The sequence below is a fragment of the Diceros bicornis genome, chromosome 31 (genome assembly GCF_020826845.1).
Source record: "Diceros bicornis minor isolate mBicDic1 chromosome 31, mDicBic1.mat.cur, whole genome shotgun sequence".
NCBI classification, from domain to species: domain Eukaryota; kingdom Metazoa; phylum Chordata; class Mammalia; order Perissodactyla; family Rhinocerotidae; genus Diceros; species Diceros bicornis.
The window spans coordinates 33563616-33582486 of NC_080770.1; the positions used below are offsets into that span (position 1 = coordinate 33563616).

The 18871-nt window shown below is 38.9% G+C and overlaps 1 protein-coding gene across 1 annotated transcript in view; it reads left to right on the forward strand.

Annotated features, from left to right (window-relative positions):
- The window catches only part of APIP (APAF1 interacting protein), a 32544-nt gene extending 15321 nt beyond the window's left edge, over nucleotides 1–17223 (forward strand). The window contains exons 2-7 of the mRNA XM_058527162.1: nucleotides 4616–4716; nucleotides 9930–9978; nucleotides 11113–11230; nucleotides 13025–13160; nucleotides 16127–16294; nucleotides 16902–17223. Of these exons, the coding sequence (XP_058383145.1) occupies nucleotides 4616–4716; nucleotides 9930–9978; nucleotides 11113–11230; nucleotides 13025–13160; nucleotides 16127–16294; nucleotides 16902–17001 (672 nt within the window). The 3' untranslated portion in view covers nucleotides 17002–17223. The remainder of the gene's footprint in view (nucleotides 1–4615; nucleotides 4717–9929; nucleotides 9979–11112; nucleotides 11231–13024; nucleotides 13161–16126; nucleotides 16295–16901) is intronic.
- Nucleotides 17224–18871: the final 1648 nt, after the last annotated feature.

Consider the following 18871-nt stretch of genomic DNA (forward strand, 5'->3'; position numbering starts at 1 on the left):
AAGGTACACAGAGCAGGTGCCATGGCCCGGAGTTGCGTGGAGGAGTGAGTACTTCCTGCTGAGGTGACGAGAGAGGGAGTCCTAGGTGAAGTGGGTAGGAGCCTGGTGTAGGGCTGACAAGCAGGGGTTTGACAGCTGGAGTTGGGGTGATTGGAGATTCAGCATGAGCAGTATCGGTGCAGAGAAAAAAAGATGTATTCTTGGCTGGCAAGAAAATAAGTTTTAGTTATCTATTGCTGCATAACAGGTACCCCAAAACTTAGGCTTAAAACACAAACATTTATTGTCTCACAGAGGTTCTGAGGGTTAGGAATCCAGGAGAGCTTAGCTCAAGGTTCTGGCTCAGGGCCTCACATGAGGTGGCAGTCAAGGCTTGACTGTGACTTGAGGATCTGCTTCCAAGCTCACTCACTCACGGTGGCTCACTCTGTTCCTCACCGATTATTGGCCGTAGACCTCAGTTCTTTGCCACGTGGCCTTCTGCATAGGCTGCCTGAGTACCCTTACAGTATGGCAGCTGGCTTCCCCCGGAGCAAGTGATCCAAGAGAGCAACCAAGGCAGAAGCTACAGGGTCTCATAACCTAATCTCGGAAGGGCCATACTGTCACTTCTGCCCTAGTCTGTGGTCACGCAGACGAGCCCTGGCACAATGTGAGAAGGGACCATACACCCAGGTGTGACTGCCAGGAGGCAGGGGTCATTAAGAGCCATCCTGGAGGTTGACTGCCACAGCTAGGCTGAAAAGAACTGAGAGATTTATGTAAAAAAGTGGAAGAAAGTATTTGAAAAGTTCAATTGGGGCAAGGAAGCAGAAGGACTTAAATAACAGACCGAGGAGGTGGTATTTGAGCATTGAAGGATCTGAGGACTGGAGTTCAGTGATTGAAGTAGGGTGTTATCTTAGTCCTAATAGTAGAGTGAGGCTACGCTGGAGAAGAAGAATTGTGGGCAAGGAGACCTAATAGGAGAAGATAACCTTAATCCTCCCCAAGTGTGAGTCCCTGAAAGAGTTTTTACTCGACAGGTACAAAATAAGAAAAATAAGGAGAATGAAAAAATTAATTTCGCAAAATTAATTGTATTCAATTTAAAGGACTACTTTTTATTCTGAGATCATCTTTCTTACTCTTTTTCTGTTAAAAATGCACTTTTTTGAAGAAGGTGATTGTAGATGATTAAATATAATGTCATAACTTGGCAACCTTATGTCAGTCCCTAAAATTTAAAAAACAATAACAAAAACTACTGGTCTTGAAATTCACAAGGATAGGAATCGCTGATCCAGATTATTAATATAAGGAGACTGATACCCAGAAAGAGTCACTGACTTGCCTTGGGGCACTGCCCCCCTCAGCTAGCGGGGGTCAAAGCTCAAGCGGGGCTCCAGGTCTTCCGGTTTCTTCTGGTCGGTGCTTAACTGATACGAAGAAGAGTTTGTAAGTGTGGGGAAGAGGGAAGGGAGTGTTAGGACTTCAAGTGGAGGTGAAGCAAAAACAACCAGTCTGCACAGAGAGGAGAGTGAAACAGATGTGCAGAAAGAAACAAAGACAGAGAGAGGCTGACAGCTTTGCTGTGCCTGTCTCCAGTCCCTGCCTGAGGCCAGTGTCGGGAGGAATTGTGCAGGAATGAAATGAGCCAAGGTTACTAGGTGTCTTGGTTTTACAGCTCTGTAAATCCTAAGCTCCTGACAGTGATGCAGATGGCCACTGCTCATGGAAATGCTAGCTGTGTTGTGGAGACTCAGCTTAGTGCTGCCAGGGATGTTGTCCAGTGGTGCTTTTGTAGACCCAGATTCCTGATTGCTTATATGTGCGTGCGTACCTCTGTTTTGAATTCTCTTTAGAACCAGTTGTAACATCTTTGTGCTTCCCTGAGTAACTGATGGGTTAAATCATATCTTTGACCCGTGTTTTGTTTCTGTATGTGTGAGAGCCCCCCAGGAAAACCTCTGTCTGAGCAGTACGTGCCTCTGTTACGCTTACATGGAAAAAAAAAGGTGGGGTGGGGATTAGAGCTGTTGTCAGCTGTGAGCAGCTATCTCAGTGATGGTCAAGGCTGATTTCCTTAAAATAACTCGATCGAAAAAGTGGAAAAATAGAGTATTGATTCAAAAACTTTTTAGACTTTAATATTTTTAATATATACAAAATACCGTTAAATGTTTCTCCCTCGTACTTAGAGTAGAACTTCTACTGTAAGCAGTTGATTGTAACCTATCTCTAGATACATCTTTCAATGCAATTCTTATTCTAATTGAAAACCAGATGCAACGATAACAGAGGAGTTAAAATGTTGACATTCAGGGGAGAACTAAAAACTAAACCTTCTTGTCAATTTTTGTTAAAATATATATTCTGATTTTCACTTTCTAATCATTCTGGACAATTTAAATGACTGCATTTTTACCAAATATATCTCTGTTGGTTCCTGTTGCCAAGTGATTATTTTCATTGAAATTATAATTTTGTGCATTTTAACAATTCACTGAAACTTGATTAACAACAGCTGCCTTATTATTGCTATTCCTGTAGCATGAAGCTGGCTGATTGCTATAATACCTAAGTACTGGAAAGACAGAGGGAAAGGGGAGGCCCGTAGTAACAGACCATTTTGTGTAATGTTTGCACCTTGCTATGCAAATTGATAGTGTTATGGATTGAAAAACTGCAGGAGTCTTCTCATCATCTTCGTATATAATTAAAATATCATTTATATCCCTAAAAAAGAAAATAACAAATTATACAAGCCATGAATAATTTTGGCTAGATTGCATAAGGACAGATATAAGAAAAACCAACATACCTTTATTGTTAATTTTAATTCAAGAATTTTTAACTCATTAAAATGGGAAGGAAACTAACACTGTGTCACACATTTGCTGAGTGCTTTATATCCATTATATCTCCTTTTAATCCTCGCAGTGTTTCCATTTAATGGATGAGTAAACTGAGATCCAAAATCATGTAAGCAGTAAATGGTAATGTGGATTTGACTTTGTGTCTGTTAACTCCTAAGCCTGTGTTGAATCAGAACTTCAAAAAAGTTTCAAGTTCCTTGTTCTTAATTTTGTATTTTGAAGGCTACTCCATCAAATTATCGTTCTTAATACTTACCAAAAACCAAATATATATGTAAAATATTAACCATAAGTTTGGAAAAACACCATAATTTCAGGTATCTAGTTAAGTACAGTCACCTGTCACTTAACGATGGGGACACATTCTGAGAAATATGCCATTAGGTGACTTCGTTGTTGTGGGAACATCATGAGTATACTTACACAAACCTAGATGGTGTAGCCTACTGCACACCTAGGCTCTATGGGACTAATATTATGGGGCCAACATCGTATATGTGGTCCGTTGTTGACTGAAACGTCGTTACATGGTGTATGACTGTAGCTGAAAATTCAGTCTGTTCAATAATAACCCTTCTTTGGACCCAAAGATATTTTTCCCCTTTACCCAGTGACAAGAAGAATGATATAGCTAAGTGTCTTTGCTGTGCTTTCCTGCACGGTGGGTCTGTTTCTTGTTCGCCCTTGTCGTGGGGTTCTCAGGCTGTTGTGGGGGTTCTATTAGACGCCCCCTTGTGAGCACGCCCTGGGTTGTGTCTCGGTTTCTAGGGGCCTGTATAGCTATCAGAATTGAAGCTGCAAATCACGAGAATTTTGCAAATACCTCCAGGGAAATTATGGCTTTGGAGCTCAGTTCCCTCCCAGGTAGTCTTGCTCTCATTTCTTTTATGGCCCCTATGAAAACTTGCTTTCTTGACATCTCAGCGCTTTATTTTGGAATTTATTTAGCATTTTTAGTTTTCAAGGTAAGGGTTGTATATCATACTGCCAAAAATGGAGTGCATTGTATTTCTTCTTTATTTTTGTTTTCATTAATTTTAACTTTAAAAAAGAGAGGGAAATGTGGGTGTGTTTTTTTCCTAAAGAAGTAATCTTTAGACTTACATAAAAATAAGCTGGATGTTTATCCCAACATGTATACGTATGCTTCTGTATACATGTATCTTCATAGAAATGGGCCCAGAATGTATTAATTGTGGTTGTTACTGAGTGTGTGCTTTTGATGTTATTTTCTTGACTTTATATACCATAATGAGTATATATTCTTTTGTAATAAGAGAAAATAATATCACTATGGAAAAAAGATGGGACATTTTAGAATAAAAATAAAATTGAGCCAACACAGGCTATGAACAAGGAACTATCATAGTATCTCATGTATGTCGTGCCTTAATTGAATAAGGTGCTTTATGTAAAGAAATTTTCTGGACAAACTGAAGCATGTTCTTTCAGCGCTAGATTCTGTGTGACTCCAGCCATTTCAGTAGACACTCTGTGATTGTTCTCACAGCCTGTTCCGCAGTGCTGGACTGTATGGCCCTATACTGAATAGTTCCAGGCTGCCAAATAATATAGTAAATCCACCTTCTAAACATTAAAAACGTCAAGTATTTCATAATAGTTTTCTCCCTCACTGTACCCTCTCTATGGCAGGTTTTCTTAAACTTCCGTAAATTGGCTTCTTGATAGAGATGTCAGCTAGGATAATCACTCGATAAAATATTGTCTATTTTAAAAATCGTTATCTTCTTTTTAAGGACAAGGAACATCCAAGATACCTGATCCCAGAACTTTGCAAACAGTTTTACCGTTTGGGCTGGGTCACTGGGACTGGAGGAGGAATTAGCTTGAAGCATGGGTAAGTTTCTGGCTGATTTCATTTCTGGGAATTCTCCGTTTAAGTCAACCATGGAGAGCCGAACATGTCTTATGTCCAGAGAACAACTGAGGAGCAGTTCTAGATGATACTGAAGATATTTTGTATCTAAATGGAGAAATGGTTATCTGCATAACTGAATGGAACAAGGGTGCAGATGTTGCAGTTATAACAAATACCTCAGGATTTAAGAACCACAATTTCTGATCAGGATAATTTGGTCCTCAGCCTTTGGAGTACCAAAGCTAAATAACATGCTGCCAAGTACAGTAGTCCCACCTTACCTGGGGTTTCACTTTCTGAAGTTTCAGTTACCCTTGGTCAACCTCAGTCTGAAAATATTAAATGGAGGTGAACAGTTCGTAGTTTTAAATTGCATACCATTCTGAGTAGCATGATGAACTCTCACACCATCCCTCTCCAAGAATTATCCCTTTGTCCAGGGTATCCACGCTGTATTCGCTGCCTGCCCGTTAGTCACTCAGTAACTGTCTGGGTTATCAGATCCACCATCGTGGTATCATGGTGCTGGTGTTCAAGTAACCCTTATTTTACTTACTAATGGCCCCAAAGCCAACTTTATTATTAGTTATGGTTGTTAATCTCTTATTGTGCCTAATTTATAAATTTAACCTTATCGTAGGTACGTATGTACAGGAAAAACACAGTATATATAGGGTTCAGTGTTATCCGTGATTGCAGACATCCACTGGGGGTCTTGGAACATGTTCCTCGTGGATAAGGGGGGACTACTGTCTGTTCCTATGTCTGGAATTAGAAAGGATCCCCTCTAGGTAGACAGGATTTGTTTCAAAGGTTTAGATACATATTTTAAAGTCACTTATATACAGATTACTAACTACTGAAAATCTTAAAAACTACATTTTCTTGAGTCAGAAGAAAGGCAATATTCCTTTCTAAGTGCATATATCATTATTAGTGGACATGGCACCTGCTGGTCTGTGTTCCTCAGAGGACAAAACAAGAGGTACTGGACTCAAATCAAACAGAGAAATGAATAGTATTTAATTGTTCATTAGATTGATTCAGTTTCTTTCCTCCAAGAGGATGAAGAAATAAGGAACTTACTAACAGTGAAAATAGAGGTTGTGGGATCTCATTCTCTGAAGTGCTTCTGGAGTAGGATTAATATTTTTCCTCCTGAAATGTTTTAGGAATATTATTGTCTGGAACTGAGTGTTAAACTGAGTAACTTGATTTATATCTTTATCCTAACTCACTTTAACAAAATTGAATTACTTCAATATTTATATTCTATTGAATGTATATAGTAATGCCCCCAAGGAGGCTGCATTTTGTAGTAAATATAATAAATGCATTTTGAACAAAAGGGGTTGTCGGGGAAGAGGGAGAATTCCCCTCCACCCTTTCCCTTAAGGGTCTTCTGGCTGGCCAAATAATTAACAAGACAGGTTAGCAGGAGAAAATAATACCAAGTTTAATAACGTGTACATGGGAGAAACCGGGGACACTGAGTTTCTCAACACAATCCAGAGATTCTTGTCTTAAATACGATCTTCAGCTAAAGACAAAAGAGGATATTGGGGGTGGGTGGTGTTTTGGGATTTCAGAGGGGGAAGAAGACAATTTACATGAAGAGGGAAATGTAAATGTTTGTCAGACAATGCTTTGCAGGGCCGCCTATAGAGAATGTGGCCGGAGAGACAGGAATTAGAGTAATCAAGAGTATGTACATTTAAGTCATCTTCTTCTGTCCTGATAAGAGTTTTCACAGATAAGGTCATCCCCCCCCTTCCCACTACACAGAGGAAGATATGTTTACAAATGTAAATATTTGGTAAACAGAACTTTGTTAAGAATGGGCTTAGCGAGGACCCTGCCAGTCTGTCCATACCCAGAGTTAAATTCCTTTAGGCAGTTAGTGGGGGAGGTCAAATGTCCATCAGAGAAAATAATCAAGGTAAACAGATATATTTCAGGGTGGCCAATTTTGATCTCCCACAGGGTTTTATGACATACCCCAAGATGATGCCATTGTAATTTCATGTTTCAAATCACCAGGTAACTCAGAACTGTTAATTGACCTGTGGGAGACGGCAGGAGGGGCCTTAGTCACAGCTGTCAACGTTGCGGATGTAGGGATGTGCTCAGTTCACATCGAGCATCCGTCTGCGCCTCCTCTTGCATCATCCACCCCGTGCTCATGTGTCGATTCAGCATTTTGCAGACTTTCACATTAGTTTGCCAAAATTTTCAAGTTGACCTGTTTACAGCAAAGTCCTTTCGATAACAAAATTTGTTGTTGTTTCAGTTAGGAGTTGAGTCCCAGTAATTTGGTTTCTCAGCTGTACTTATAATAAATCATATTCTAAATGTTGCCTTTAATTAACTACTTTTTATTTGCGTGTAGTTAAATAGTTTGTGTAGGTACAAAATAGAGCTTTCTACCAAACTGAGTTAAAAGAACCATTTTTAACTGGCTCTTTAAAAAAAACAGCAAAGTTAAAAATAGAATGCACATAAGGGACCATTGAAAATCACAAGAGCAATTTTTTTTTTATCATAAAAGGACTATATTCTTTCTAGCAGAATTTTACTAGTCCATGCACTGAAATTGTGTGTGGCCACCATAAAATACTCACTGGCATCTTTTAAAATTAAATAGTTTTTATAGCACTAGCATCAATTTATAGGAAAGTTGCATCTTATGTATAAAATGCTTTTTCCTTAAGTTCTCATTGGGTGAGGAGCGCCTCCCTGAGGTCATGTGTGGAAACAGCAACAATTTTATGGCACTATATTTGGAATCCTGTTAAATTTGTACATTACAGAGTAAAATGGGTATTTTATAGTAAAATGATTAACTTTTCCCTAATATTTAAATGAGTTCATAAGCCCACATCAATAACTTTATCAGCAATATTATTCTCATGTTGTTAGTGAAAGTTTGGTTTTCTTTGATACTTAGAACAAATAAATTTGGAATGAAGTGTAAACCCAATAAATTATGTTTCCAGAATAATACTGACAATAAGATCTGTGGAAGTTTAAAATTATTTGCTGATTCCAAGGTTTGCTGATACCATTCCAGCTTATGCTTCTGGTGTGTGGTACCAAAAGATGTATACAAAAGACAGCTTAAGACACTATTTATAAGAATTAAATGGGAGGAGGAAATGGAGGACCAAGAAAATAACAGTAAACAAGGCAATTCCAGGATACTCAGCAGCCTTTGTGTTTAGCTTGGGTCCCTACCACTCAAATTTGACATTTCGTGTTTTCACAGCGTAATATTGATATGTGTCAGAGACTCTAATCCTGTTGCATGCTATTAGATTTAAAATTAGTAAACCCTTATCGTAGACAAAATAGTTGAAGCATAGTAAGACTTAGATGATTTTTTTTTTTTTTTTTTTTTTTGGTGAGGGAGAGTGGCCCTGAGCTAACACCTGTTGCCAATCTTCGTCTTTTTGCTTGAGAAAGAGTGGCGCTGAGCTAACACGTGTGCCATTCTTCCTCTGTTTTGAGTGTGGGACGCCACCACAGCATGGCTTGATGAGTGCTGTAGGTCCGTGTCTGGGATCCGAACCTGTGATATATATTTTTTCTAAATAAAATTTTTTCTAAATAAAATATATTTTTTCTAAAACCTATTTAGCTGATCTTTTAATTACCCAAAGTTGATTAAAGTCTAAACTGATTTCCATTTTACAAAGGCAGTAATAAACAGATTTAGCATACCAGATCACTTGAATAAACAGAATAAATACCCTGGATTTTCCTACTTTGCAGATGGGTTTTATTTACCAGCAAACTGTTCTGTGTTTTACTTGCGTATGTTTCCAGGACTGCATAAATTTCTCCCCACACGAGATGACCAATGAGTCCACTCACCAGGGGAGGTGATTGGATGCCTACCACACAGGATTCTAAAGTTTCTTCCATGTTACACAAGGACAAAAGCTTTGGATCCCTGGTATTTGTACAAGGCCCTTTTTAACATATGATCCCTGCGCATTCCCACTGGTTCCAGAGCAGTGTCGCTCTAGTGTTCTTGTGCGACAAAGCTCTGACACAGCAGCTGCCTCGTGGAGACAAATGCTGGGATGCAGCCTTGTGCTCTGGGCTCGCTCCCGTGGCCAGGCTTTCCTGTTCTAGATTAATTCACCACTGGACCTTACGTCTTGGTCAGTTCCAAGTCTGTAGGTTTATTAGTAACCTCAGTTTGACAGCTCGATTCAGTATAGGCCGTCATCCTCATTTTCACTACGAAACAGTTAATCTTCATTCCATGTCCCTGTGTCCATGCCTCAGTGGCAGAAGCTGGGGTGTGCAGGGGCTGGCATTTCCTTCATTTGCGTGTATGTGGCAGCTGTTTAATACCCTCTGGCAGGAACTGAAATTGATAAATGAGCCAAAGGAGCTCTATTGAGAGTGGAGAGAATTTAAAGAAGCTTTTGAAATTAGTTTCCAAATCAAATTTGAGAGCACCTTGTGGTAAATGATATGGTGTAGCGTCTCCCTTAGCACAGCATTCTGTAACAGAGATCTCCAGATGAAGCCATTCCTTTTATATTTCTAACTTTTGCAATTGTGCTAGCTTTATTACCAAATATTTTCACAAGATACATGTGCTTTTCCAATAGGAAGCATACTGTCCCACCCGAAAAGCCGCCCAGTGTTAATGCTGTAATTTAGTAAACTGTCCAGCAGAGGTCTCTGAACTTCATATTTTTATCATAAGAGCATTTCAGATGAGAAACTTAAACCTGATTCCTTGCAACACAAAAGTCCACTCCTAAGGAGCATATTTTCCCCCGATTGGATTTTGGAATGACTGTATCTCGCGTATAGTAGGATAAACTCTGCTTATTCATGCTTAAAGATGGTAAAGACTTGTGTTTTCAGAATTTTATTTCCCTAACCAGAAAAATCATGGTTACCATTGATTTTGCACTATAAGAAGAAATAAAGAAATATATATATGAAAACGTAGAAGACAAAAGCAACTGTCAACATTTTACTGTGTCACCAGCATTACAGTAATTGGTATTCTTTCTATACAGCCTATACCATTAATTAAATCAAGCAACTGTTTGTATGACTTGATTTATAAAGAATGTAACGATTGTATTGGAAGGATACACTTTTCTTTGTGCAAAAGCAGAACATTAGAGTTAAATAAATACCATTTCTGTATTTTGTTTTCCCAGCAATGAAATCTACATTGCTCCTTCAGGAGTGCAAAAGGAACGGATTCAGGTATGGTAAAGGGGTCTTTCTGAAACTCACATGTCTTTTCTTCTCTACTTGATTACTGTGTGGTGAAATGGAATTAATTTTAAAAGAAGTGTTGGTTTTGAAGGGTGGTTATATTGTGATAATTTACATAACTACTGAACAATCATTTGTTGAGTAACTCTTAAATTATTTTTGAGGTGGTAAATATCCTCCATGTAACCAGTATGTTTTGAAATCTCTTTCAGCCTCTAGAGGGCAAAGTGAATAGCACAATCTTAAGTCATAATAAAAAGTGATTATAACTTTGTAGCATTGTGATACCACCTTTATCAGGCTAGTAGGGTAAAAAGATTGATAGTCTCAAATGGACCAAACTGATTCATGTTTAATAATAGCAAAGCTATTCCAATTTAAAGTTATAAAACTTCATTTCAAAATTTTGAGAAGACTTATTTTGTGTTAATGCTAGAATAATACCCAAAATCTTGTTAAAACAAACATATACTTCTATCTAAGGCATTTTACTTCATTAATAAAACATTTATATTATAGTTTATAATAAACTCTGACAAATAAAAGTTACAAGTCAGAAATATGCATGTATTACTAGGAAAAATCTGTAGATGTGCATAATTTCTTAGAACTTGAAGAATAATATACCTTATTGAGATTAACATTGCTGAGTACTGTAAGTTTCTCAGAATATAAGATTTTACTCTGTTTTTCCTCTTATATTATGTGAAAAAAAATTGTAACACTCATCTTAGAATGATGGTTTCTTTATATAGTCTCTCTGGAATATAGTTATGAAATTATAGGGTAAAGTTGGGAAGCTAAATTGATAAAATGACAGCAACATCATTACACATAATAAATTTTACATATCACTTTTTTCTTTAAATTCTGAAGGAAACTTTTTTAACTCAAGAATATTTTTATTAGTAGAAAACATTTTTTATTTCTCAAAATGGCTAAAAAACTTTGAGAAACTATAATTATATGAATATTTAAAATATGAGTTAAATGTGTATACATATATATTAGCACTCTGTGTGTGTGTATAATATATGTATAGAAATGTATGTAAAGAAAGGGGACATTTCTAATTGATACTGTATGACCCGCCTTTTTTTCTTTTTCTCCCTCTATAAATAGCCTGAAGACATGTTCGTTTGTGACATAAATGAACAGGATATAAGTGGACCTCCACCATATAAGAATCTAAAAAAAAGCCAGTGCACTCCTCTTTTCATGAATGCTTACACAATCAGAGGTGGGCAGAAAACGTGTTTGACATACAGAATATTTGCCGAGTTTGTTGGTGTTAATGCCGTGGAGTCGATTCCAATAGGTGACCCTCTGGACAGCAGAGCGGAACCCTGCCTGGTCATTTTGCACCGTCCTCTCACCTCCTGGTGCTGTATCAGACAATGCTCCGCTGCTATTCACAGGGTTTTCATGGCCAGTTTTTCGGAAGTGGGTGGCCAGGTCCTTCTTCCTACTCTGTCTTAGTCTGGAAGCACCGCTGAAACCTGTCCACCGTGGGTGACCCTGCTGGTACGTGAAATCCTGGTAGCATAGCTTTCAGCATCACAGCGACACACAGCCACCACAGTATGACAACCGACAGAGGGGCGGTATGGTTCCCTCACCAGGGCTTCGGTGGTGAGAGCGCCGAATCTTAACCACTAGACCACCAGGGCTGGCTATTTGCAGAGTAGGCTCTCCTAAATAATGGTAATTATTATTGTAGTTAACATTTCTTGAATACCTACTATGTGCAAGAACTTGAAATGTGTTAACTTGTTCAGTCCTCCCATCAGCCCACAGGGAAGGTCTGTTATTATTTTGTGTGTGAGAGAACAGAGGCTCTGGGAAATCTTCCCAAATTAAACAGCTCAAGTATTAGGGCCAGAATTCTGACCCAGGTCAGTCTGACTCCACTGCATTGTCAGATTGACTGACTAAATATTATATTTACAATCAGATTCCCACTCTTAGTTTAGAGTTATACCTGTGGGAGCTTGTAGTAAAAGTAAATCACAAATGAGGGAGAATTATGGCCTTCATTTCAGCTGGAGTGGTCCTCTCTTTTTGAAACATTTACTGTATGATGAAAGTAGGAGTCTTATTTTAATTCCCAGAAATTGTGGTAGAAAACCAGCCTAGAAAGGTTGAGCCTAGAGGACAGTGTGCAAATAGAAGATTATAACTAAAGTGCAGGCTCCACCCTGACAGTGCCGTCATCAGAACCAGGCGTTACAGCCGCTGAGGGAGGTCAGCACCGAGAGGGAACTGTGCTGTGCTCTGTGCCGGGACGCTGTCAGCTGCTTCTGGCAGGATGTAACTTCAGCAACAGATCCTAACAGCAGGAAGCTAAATAAACTTCCAATTGCAAAAACAGCAATTACTGAATTTTATAGCATGTAAATCGTTTCTAGATAAATCTATTACATCTATACCTAAAAATTCTTACCATCCCTTAAGTTACCAAGACGTGGCCTGTGCTGTGAAGCCTAACTTGGTGATGAAAAGTCAGACTGACCTGGGTTCAGATCCGAGCCGTGCCCCACTGTCTGTGAACATGGACAAGTTATGTAACGTCGCTGAGCCCCCATTTCCTGACGTTAGAGGGAGGAGATAGAAGTTACCTCTGTGGTGGTGTGACGATGCGAGGGGATAACGTATGTGAAGAAGGTTTGCCCAGTGCCTGGCACACAGGAGCCCCTCACTGAGTCAGGGTAGTGGTGTGATAAGGAGCTCCCTAATTATTATCGCTGTGCTTCCGAGTACAGGGATTTCCTGAGCGTGTGTGAAGTATTGTGTATTATCCTTGTGCTGGGTGAAGTTGAGTTCTTTTTTGCTTTCCAACTCCTCTATTAGTATTCCTGTCTCCCTACCTCCCTCCTTACCCGCCTCCCCACCGCCAACTTATTATTCCACCCCGAGAAAAACAAGTCCCTAACCTATATGCATATATTTGTGTGTGTGTGCGTGTGTGGTTTTTTTCTTTCTGAAAGGTGTAGTTTAGTTTTCACTGAGTGTGCGCTGTCTTCTTCCCTGCCAGGAGCAGGTGCCGTGATCCACACGCACTCGAAAGCTGCCGTCTTGGCCACCCTGCTCTTCCCAGGACGGGAGTTTAAAATTACACATCAAGAGATGATCAAAGGAATAAAGAAATGGACCTCAGGAGGGTATTATAGGTATTTTTTTTTCTGTTTTTGCTTAAATAATTTGAAAAGTATTTTTCCTTCTTTTGATAAATAGGATACTAATCTTTTTATGCATTTAATGAGATGTGGCGGGATCTATGTTAAATAATACCCCACTTAATATACATCCAGATCTGTTCTCAGCGACACAGATCAGATGGCTCCTCTCCTCCTGCCCCACCCTCACTCGGCCTTGATAAAGTCTTAGAACATGAGTAATGAAACGTGTGTCAGAGTAAAATGAGAAAACCTCGGCTGAGACGTCTGAAGAGGTGGGGAGATGATGTTCTCATGTTGAAGAACCCAAGGAGCGGGGTCTCCTCACCTTCACTTTGTCTCAGGAAGTTTCAGCCCTGACTAAAGTTTATACTTTCTTTTTGATTTAATTTAGTATTTCTAGAACATTTTCATATTTATAAAAGTTTTCTAATAATCTTAATTAAATAGATCTCTCTATTTTTATAATTTTTCACTGTGGAAAGTGGCATAGATAGTGTAGAACAGAGGCCTTCTAGATATCAGATAAATCCACCAGTCCACAAAAGTGTAGTAATTATTCGTAAATCCGGAATATAGTGACATGGAGAAACCTGTCCTCGGGCTCAGCGTTTCATCTGAATGTGTTGGCATTCTTCCTCCTGAGCCCTCACCCTTTGTAATTTCCTAAAGGGCCTGATTCTGCCTCGTTTAGAGAAAAGAGTGCCACTTTCTCTAAAGTGTTCTCACAGCAACATCTTATTGTTACGGCACTTAAGTAATCGAATGTACGTGTTTAAACTAGTGTGCTGAGAAATTGATTTGATTTTAATTAATGTTTATTGCGTGCCTAAAGCATTCCTCAGCACTGTGAAATACCTGTTTACAAAAGTTCAGTATTTAAATTCTGAAAGTATACGTACTGAAGAGAGTACCCCCTATTGCCTTTTCCATATCTGGGTCTTGAAGGAGAGGCGTTCCGTGTGCCATCCATGTTATTGGCATTTGATTGCCTTGGTGAAGAAATAAAATAGGAGAGAAGAACGTGTAAAAGGTGGGTAGAGGAACAGAGCACATAGCCTTTGGGATTTTGTGGGAACAAGAGTGACATGAATGGAAAATTGCCGTTTCTTATGCATCATAACGTACACATTCTGTATGTTATATCTAATGTTTCAGAATTGAAAGAATGCGGGCTTTTGAGATGTCCTTTGCAGTTCTGGTTAAGCCTGGCTGGGAAGTCTAACAGGGTCATTATCACAGCTTGGGGGGCAGTGGTACTTTATCAGAATTTGGGGAGAATCCTAAGAGTCCAGTTTTCAAAAGAAGGAGCAGTGAAGTCTGGATGAAGTAAGAAAGGAGGGTTTTGATATTCTCTACTCTTAATTTTTTTTTTTTTTTTTTTTTTTTAACTTTGAAATACCTAATTCTTACCGGGGGAGGTTACCATATTTAAATATAATTGTCCTCCCTTTTGGAAGCAACATGCCTATGGTGGAGTGAAAAGAACACTGTTTGATGGTCAGAGGACCATCCTGGCGCTGTTCTTCATTTAACTGGTGCAGATGAGAGTTCTGTCTGTGAAAGGAGCGGCTGGGGTTAAAGTAGCTTTCTGGTCTTATTTTGCTATGGAATTATTTTGCCCCTGAAAATATGTCTGACTATTCAGTATATGCTAGAGGAAAATATAAGTTTGTGGTTCTCCTAGCCAATATTAGGAAAGATTTTGGACTAGCAATTCATTCCTTCCCTAATTAAGAATATTTTATAATTACCTGTATTTTGCTTAAGTGAAATAATGAGCAACTCCATACTATCAATGGTTGGCCGAGGTGTTTAACACATGACAGCTACTTAGACTATACCTGCCCTAAACTAGCCATTTCTGATAATAACTTTACCTAGAACATTTGTTTTAAGTTTAGCCATTACAGAGGTTGTGAAAAAGCGGATGTTAGATTAAAAAGGCAAGAGAAATTCATGTGAAAAGGAAAACATGTCTGAGTTTTGACTAGTTATAAATGACCTCGAGGATAGACTTAATTTTACCAATAACTAAGTTATTTGCTTAAATATTATTACCTGAACAAAAAGGAGAAAGCGTATTCTGATTTCCTTACATGTATTTACTGAGAACAAGGAGGAAGTAAAGCAAGTTCTAATGCTACAGATTGGAGAATGTTCTGATGCACATATTATCGTGCCTTCGATAGTTGTCTCCAGAAGGTTCTTGCTGTCCCAGTGCCACAAGCCACACCTGGTGTATTTGCCTATCTGAGACACTTGGGCATCCTGCAGAGATAAAATAAAATGATTTTGCATCTTTGGAAAATTCCTGCTTACTAAGTAGTTCAAGTGTTAATCCTTCTTACGCTTCTGATTCTGAGACCTGTCATTTCCCATCTCCTGTTAAGAATATTGTGATTATCTCTGCTTCAAGGAAATACTTGTATGATCTTGATAATGTCTTTGTTAGGTTTGGGTATCCTATACAAATTTCTGCCACTTCTACTTAGGATTAGAACAATGCCTGCCAAATTCCCAAGGCATCTTTTGATATAGATGTTTATTCAAGATACACAAAATAACATGCAACATCTTGTTCATAATTTGGTGTGGCTTTCCAGATATAAAGAGAATATCTAACTAGTTACTTAAAAAATTATAAATTTTTCATATGAATATCTTTTTTTTTTTTTTTGTGAGGGAGATTAGCCCTAAGCTAACTTCCAATGCCAGTCCTCCTCTTTTTTTGCTGAGGAAGATTGGCCCTGGGCCAACATCTGTGCCCATCTTCCTTTACTTTATATGGGACACCACCCCAGCATGGCTTGATAAGCAGTGCGTCGGTCCATGCCCAGGATCCAAACCTGCAAACCCCCAGCCACCGAAGCAGAGTGCACAAACTTAACCGCTGTGCCACCGGGCCGGCCTCCTTTATTTGTTCTAATGGAAAAGAAATGGCTTATTTTGTCTTACAGATATGATGATATGTTAGTGGTACCCATTATTGAGAATACACCTGAGGAGAAAGACCTCAAAGAACGAATGGCTCGTGCAATGAATGAGTACCCAGACTCCTGTGCGGTGCTAGTCAGACGTCATGGAGTGTATGTCTGGGGAGAAACATGGGAGAAGGCTAAGACCATGTGAGTATAAATGAGATTACTTTTGGAAAAAGTTCACACTAAAGGTGAAAGAGAACAAAATATGTTTTATTATTTAAAATGAAGTATGATTTTTTGTGTGTTACCTGTCAAATTGGTTTAAATTTAAATAGCTTATTATTTCTAGATATTTGATTTGTATTATGTATTGACTTATTAAGAAATATTTGTTGGATAAGCTATTATTTGGCAAGGCACTATGCACTTTGATACAAAGACAGAGACACAGATCTTGTTCTCAGAGTTTAATGCTGGGAGGGAGAATAAAGCTAACCCAAGTTATGTAATGATCTGCTACATTCACTTCAAAAAGTAGCACATTGTAAAAAATTGAAATTTATGTATTAAGTAGTATATTCCAAACTCCCTTTTATTTCCTGAGAAATATATAATATGATTGCATGATTCGATATAATTCCTTTCCATGTTTTAATAATGGGGGCAAAATAAGAAAAATTTGGCTTGGGAATTGAGAAAAAAATGTCCTAGGAACAAGGTTAACTTGACGGAGAGGAGAAGTGTGATTGTTAGGACTGGAGAACTCGATTTCACTGGAGACCTTCAGTTCTTGTCACTGTTTCTTTCGCAGGTGTGAGTGCTATGACTATTTGTTTGATGTTGCTGTGTCAATGAAGACAGTCGGGCTGGATCCCGCACAGCTTCCAGTGGGAGAAAATGGAATTGTATAAGCCGAATGGAAGTTTAATTAGACACAGAGACAAAGCTTATTTTAATTATTATTTAATGAAACGACTATTTTTTTAAATGAATTGACAATTTCCACGATGCTGTTAATTTGTCACTAAATACTGCAGATGATCACCCTGAATCTCTTCTCACATTGGATGATATTTGCTTATATTCTTGTAGTTTTAAATGACAATGCAGTGGAATAAAAATTTTGTAATGAGTGTTTTTTCTGTTTATTTTTAAGTCCTTAGCAACAAAATGTTTTCCTTTAAATTAATTCCTGTTTTATATACACTCCCAGAGAATTCCTCTTATCTTTAAAGTTGCTGGTGATAATAGAATTCATTGGAAAATTTCAACTTAATTATGGAATGAGCATTTCCTTGTTTTAATATTGGCATCATAAAATTTATGTGAAAAGCTAAGGCCAAATATATCTTTCAATGTTGATGTCAAAACAATTTTATAGATTTCCCCTGTATGCTGTAGTGCTTCCCTATAATAAATCATCGGGCATTCATTTTATATTGGGATTGATTGTGAAATTCAAATCAGGTGATATTAACTCTTCCAGCCAAACAAACCCTGACCAAACCAGTGATGTAATCAGAAAGTACTCTTTTTAATGTAGCCACAAACAGCATTAACTTGATCATAAAAGTTTTGTTTAGTTAATACTCTTTTTTAGGTGATGGAGAAAATAATGCACCATCTCCAAAATCTTACATACCCCCCTCTTGGTTTATTGTCTTCGACCCTTGGAGTTGTGTACCGCAGTTCTTTCCCTCCAGCAGCTCTCTAACCTCATCCAGACTTGCAGTCTCTTGATCACATCATTTGTCATCGTCCAAGACTCCTTTCATGTCCTTGCTTCCTTCCCTATGAAGCATAGACTGCGGCCCAGTGTTTGCACCACTTCACTGCAAACATCCTAACCCCCTTGTATCTTGCTCCCTCTGTCATACTCACCTGGCACAGCCCTCAGTCCTTGTTAAGCCACTTACTCGGCGCCTGCACCCAAGCAGCAAGGCCTGATGGGGAAAAATTGCACAACTGTGTTGACTGATCTCACTTCAGAATTATGACCACAGATCTCAGGTGGGCACTTGATACTACTGCCAAACAGACCTACTGTAATTCCCTAGTAAATTTATTTTCCCAAACATGACTTTCTCTCACCCTTATTTTTCATCCAATCTCCAACATTCTCCCCCCTCCAGATGATCTAACTTCCTCTCATACTTGAAGAGAGAAAGTAGATTCATTCTAAAGAGAACTAAGCAGTCTTGCCTCTTCACGTTTCCACAACCTTCCTGCCTGCAGCCTTCTGTGCCTTGGCTTCTACAGAGTTGGCTCTAAGGCCATTTCCTCTACTTTTGTGTTGGATACAGTGTCCTCTGACCTTCTCAGGGGCTTTGCTTCGGCAAGGATCCCCATATTTATCCCATCTCTCTCGTCGATTTTTTAACCTCTTAACTGGATCTTTCCATTGGTATAAAAACGTGCTGTAATATCTTCCATCTTAAAACACACACACACACCCAGACTTTGCCTTCAACCTTCAGGTAATCCAGCAAAAGTTTTTGAAAGGGTTGTCCACGTTTCTGTCAACTTCTGTTCTCCGACTTGTTCCCTGACGCACTCCAGTCAGGCCGCACCGCTCCACTGAACAGCTTTACGGAGTAACCAAAGCCCCTGTGTTCTCAGCCTGTTTGAATGCTGCTTTGCTTCTCTGCTCTCAGTGCAGCTTGCCTCTCCCCTGAAGATACAGTGTCCCCTGAAGCTCTCAAGTGGTGGTGGTTTTCCCTTCCGCTCTTCCTCTGGGTGAGTGAACTTGAGCACTGAACGTCTTCCCCTTCTCTTATTCCG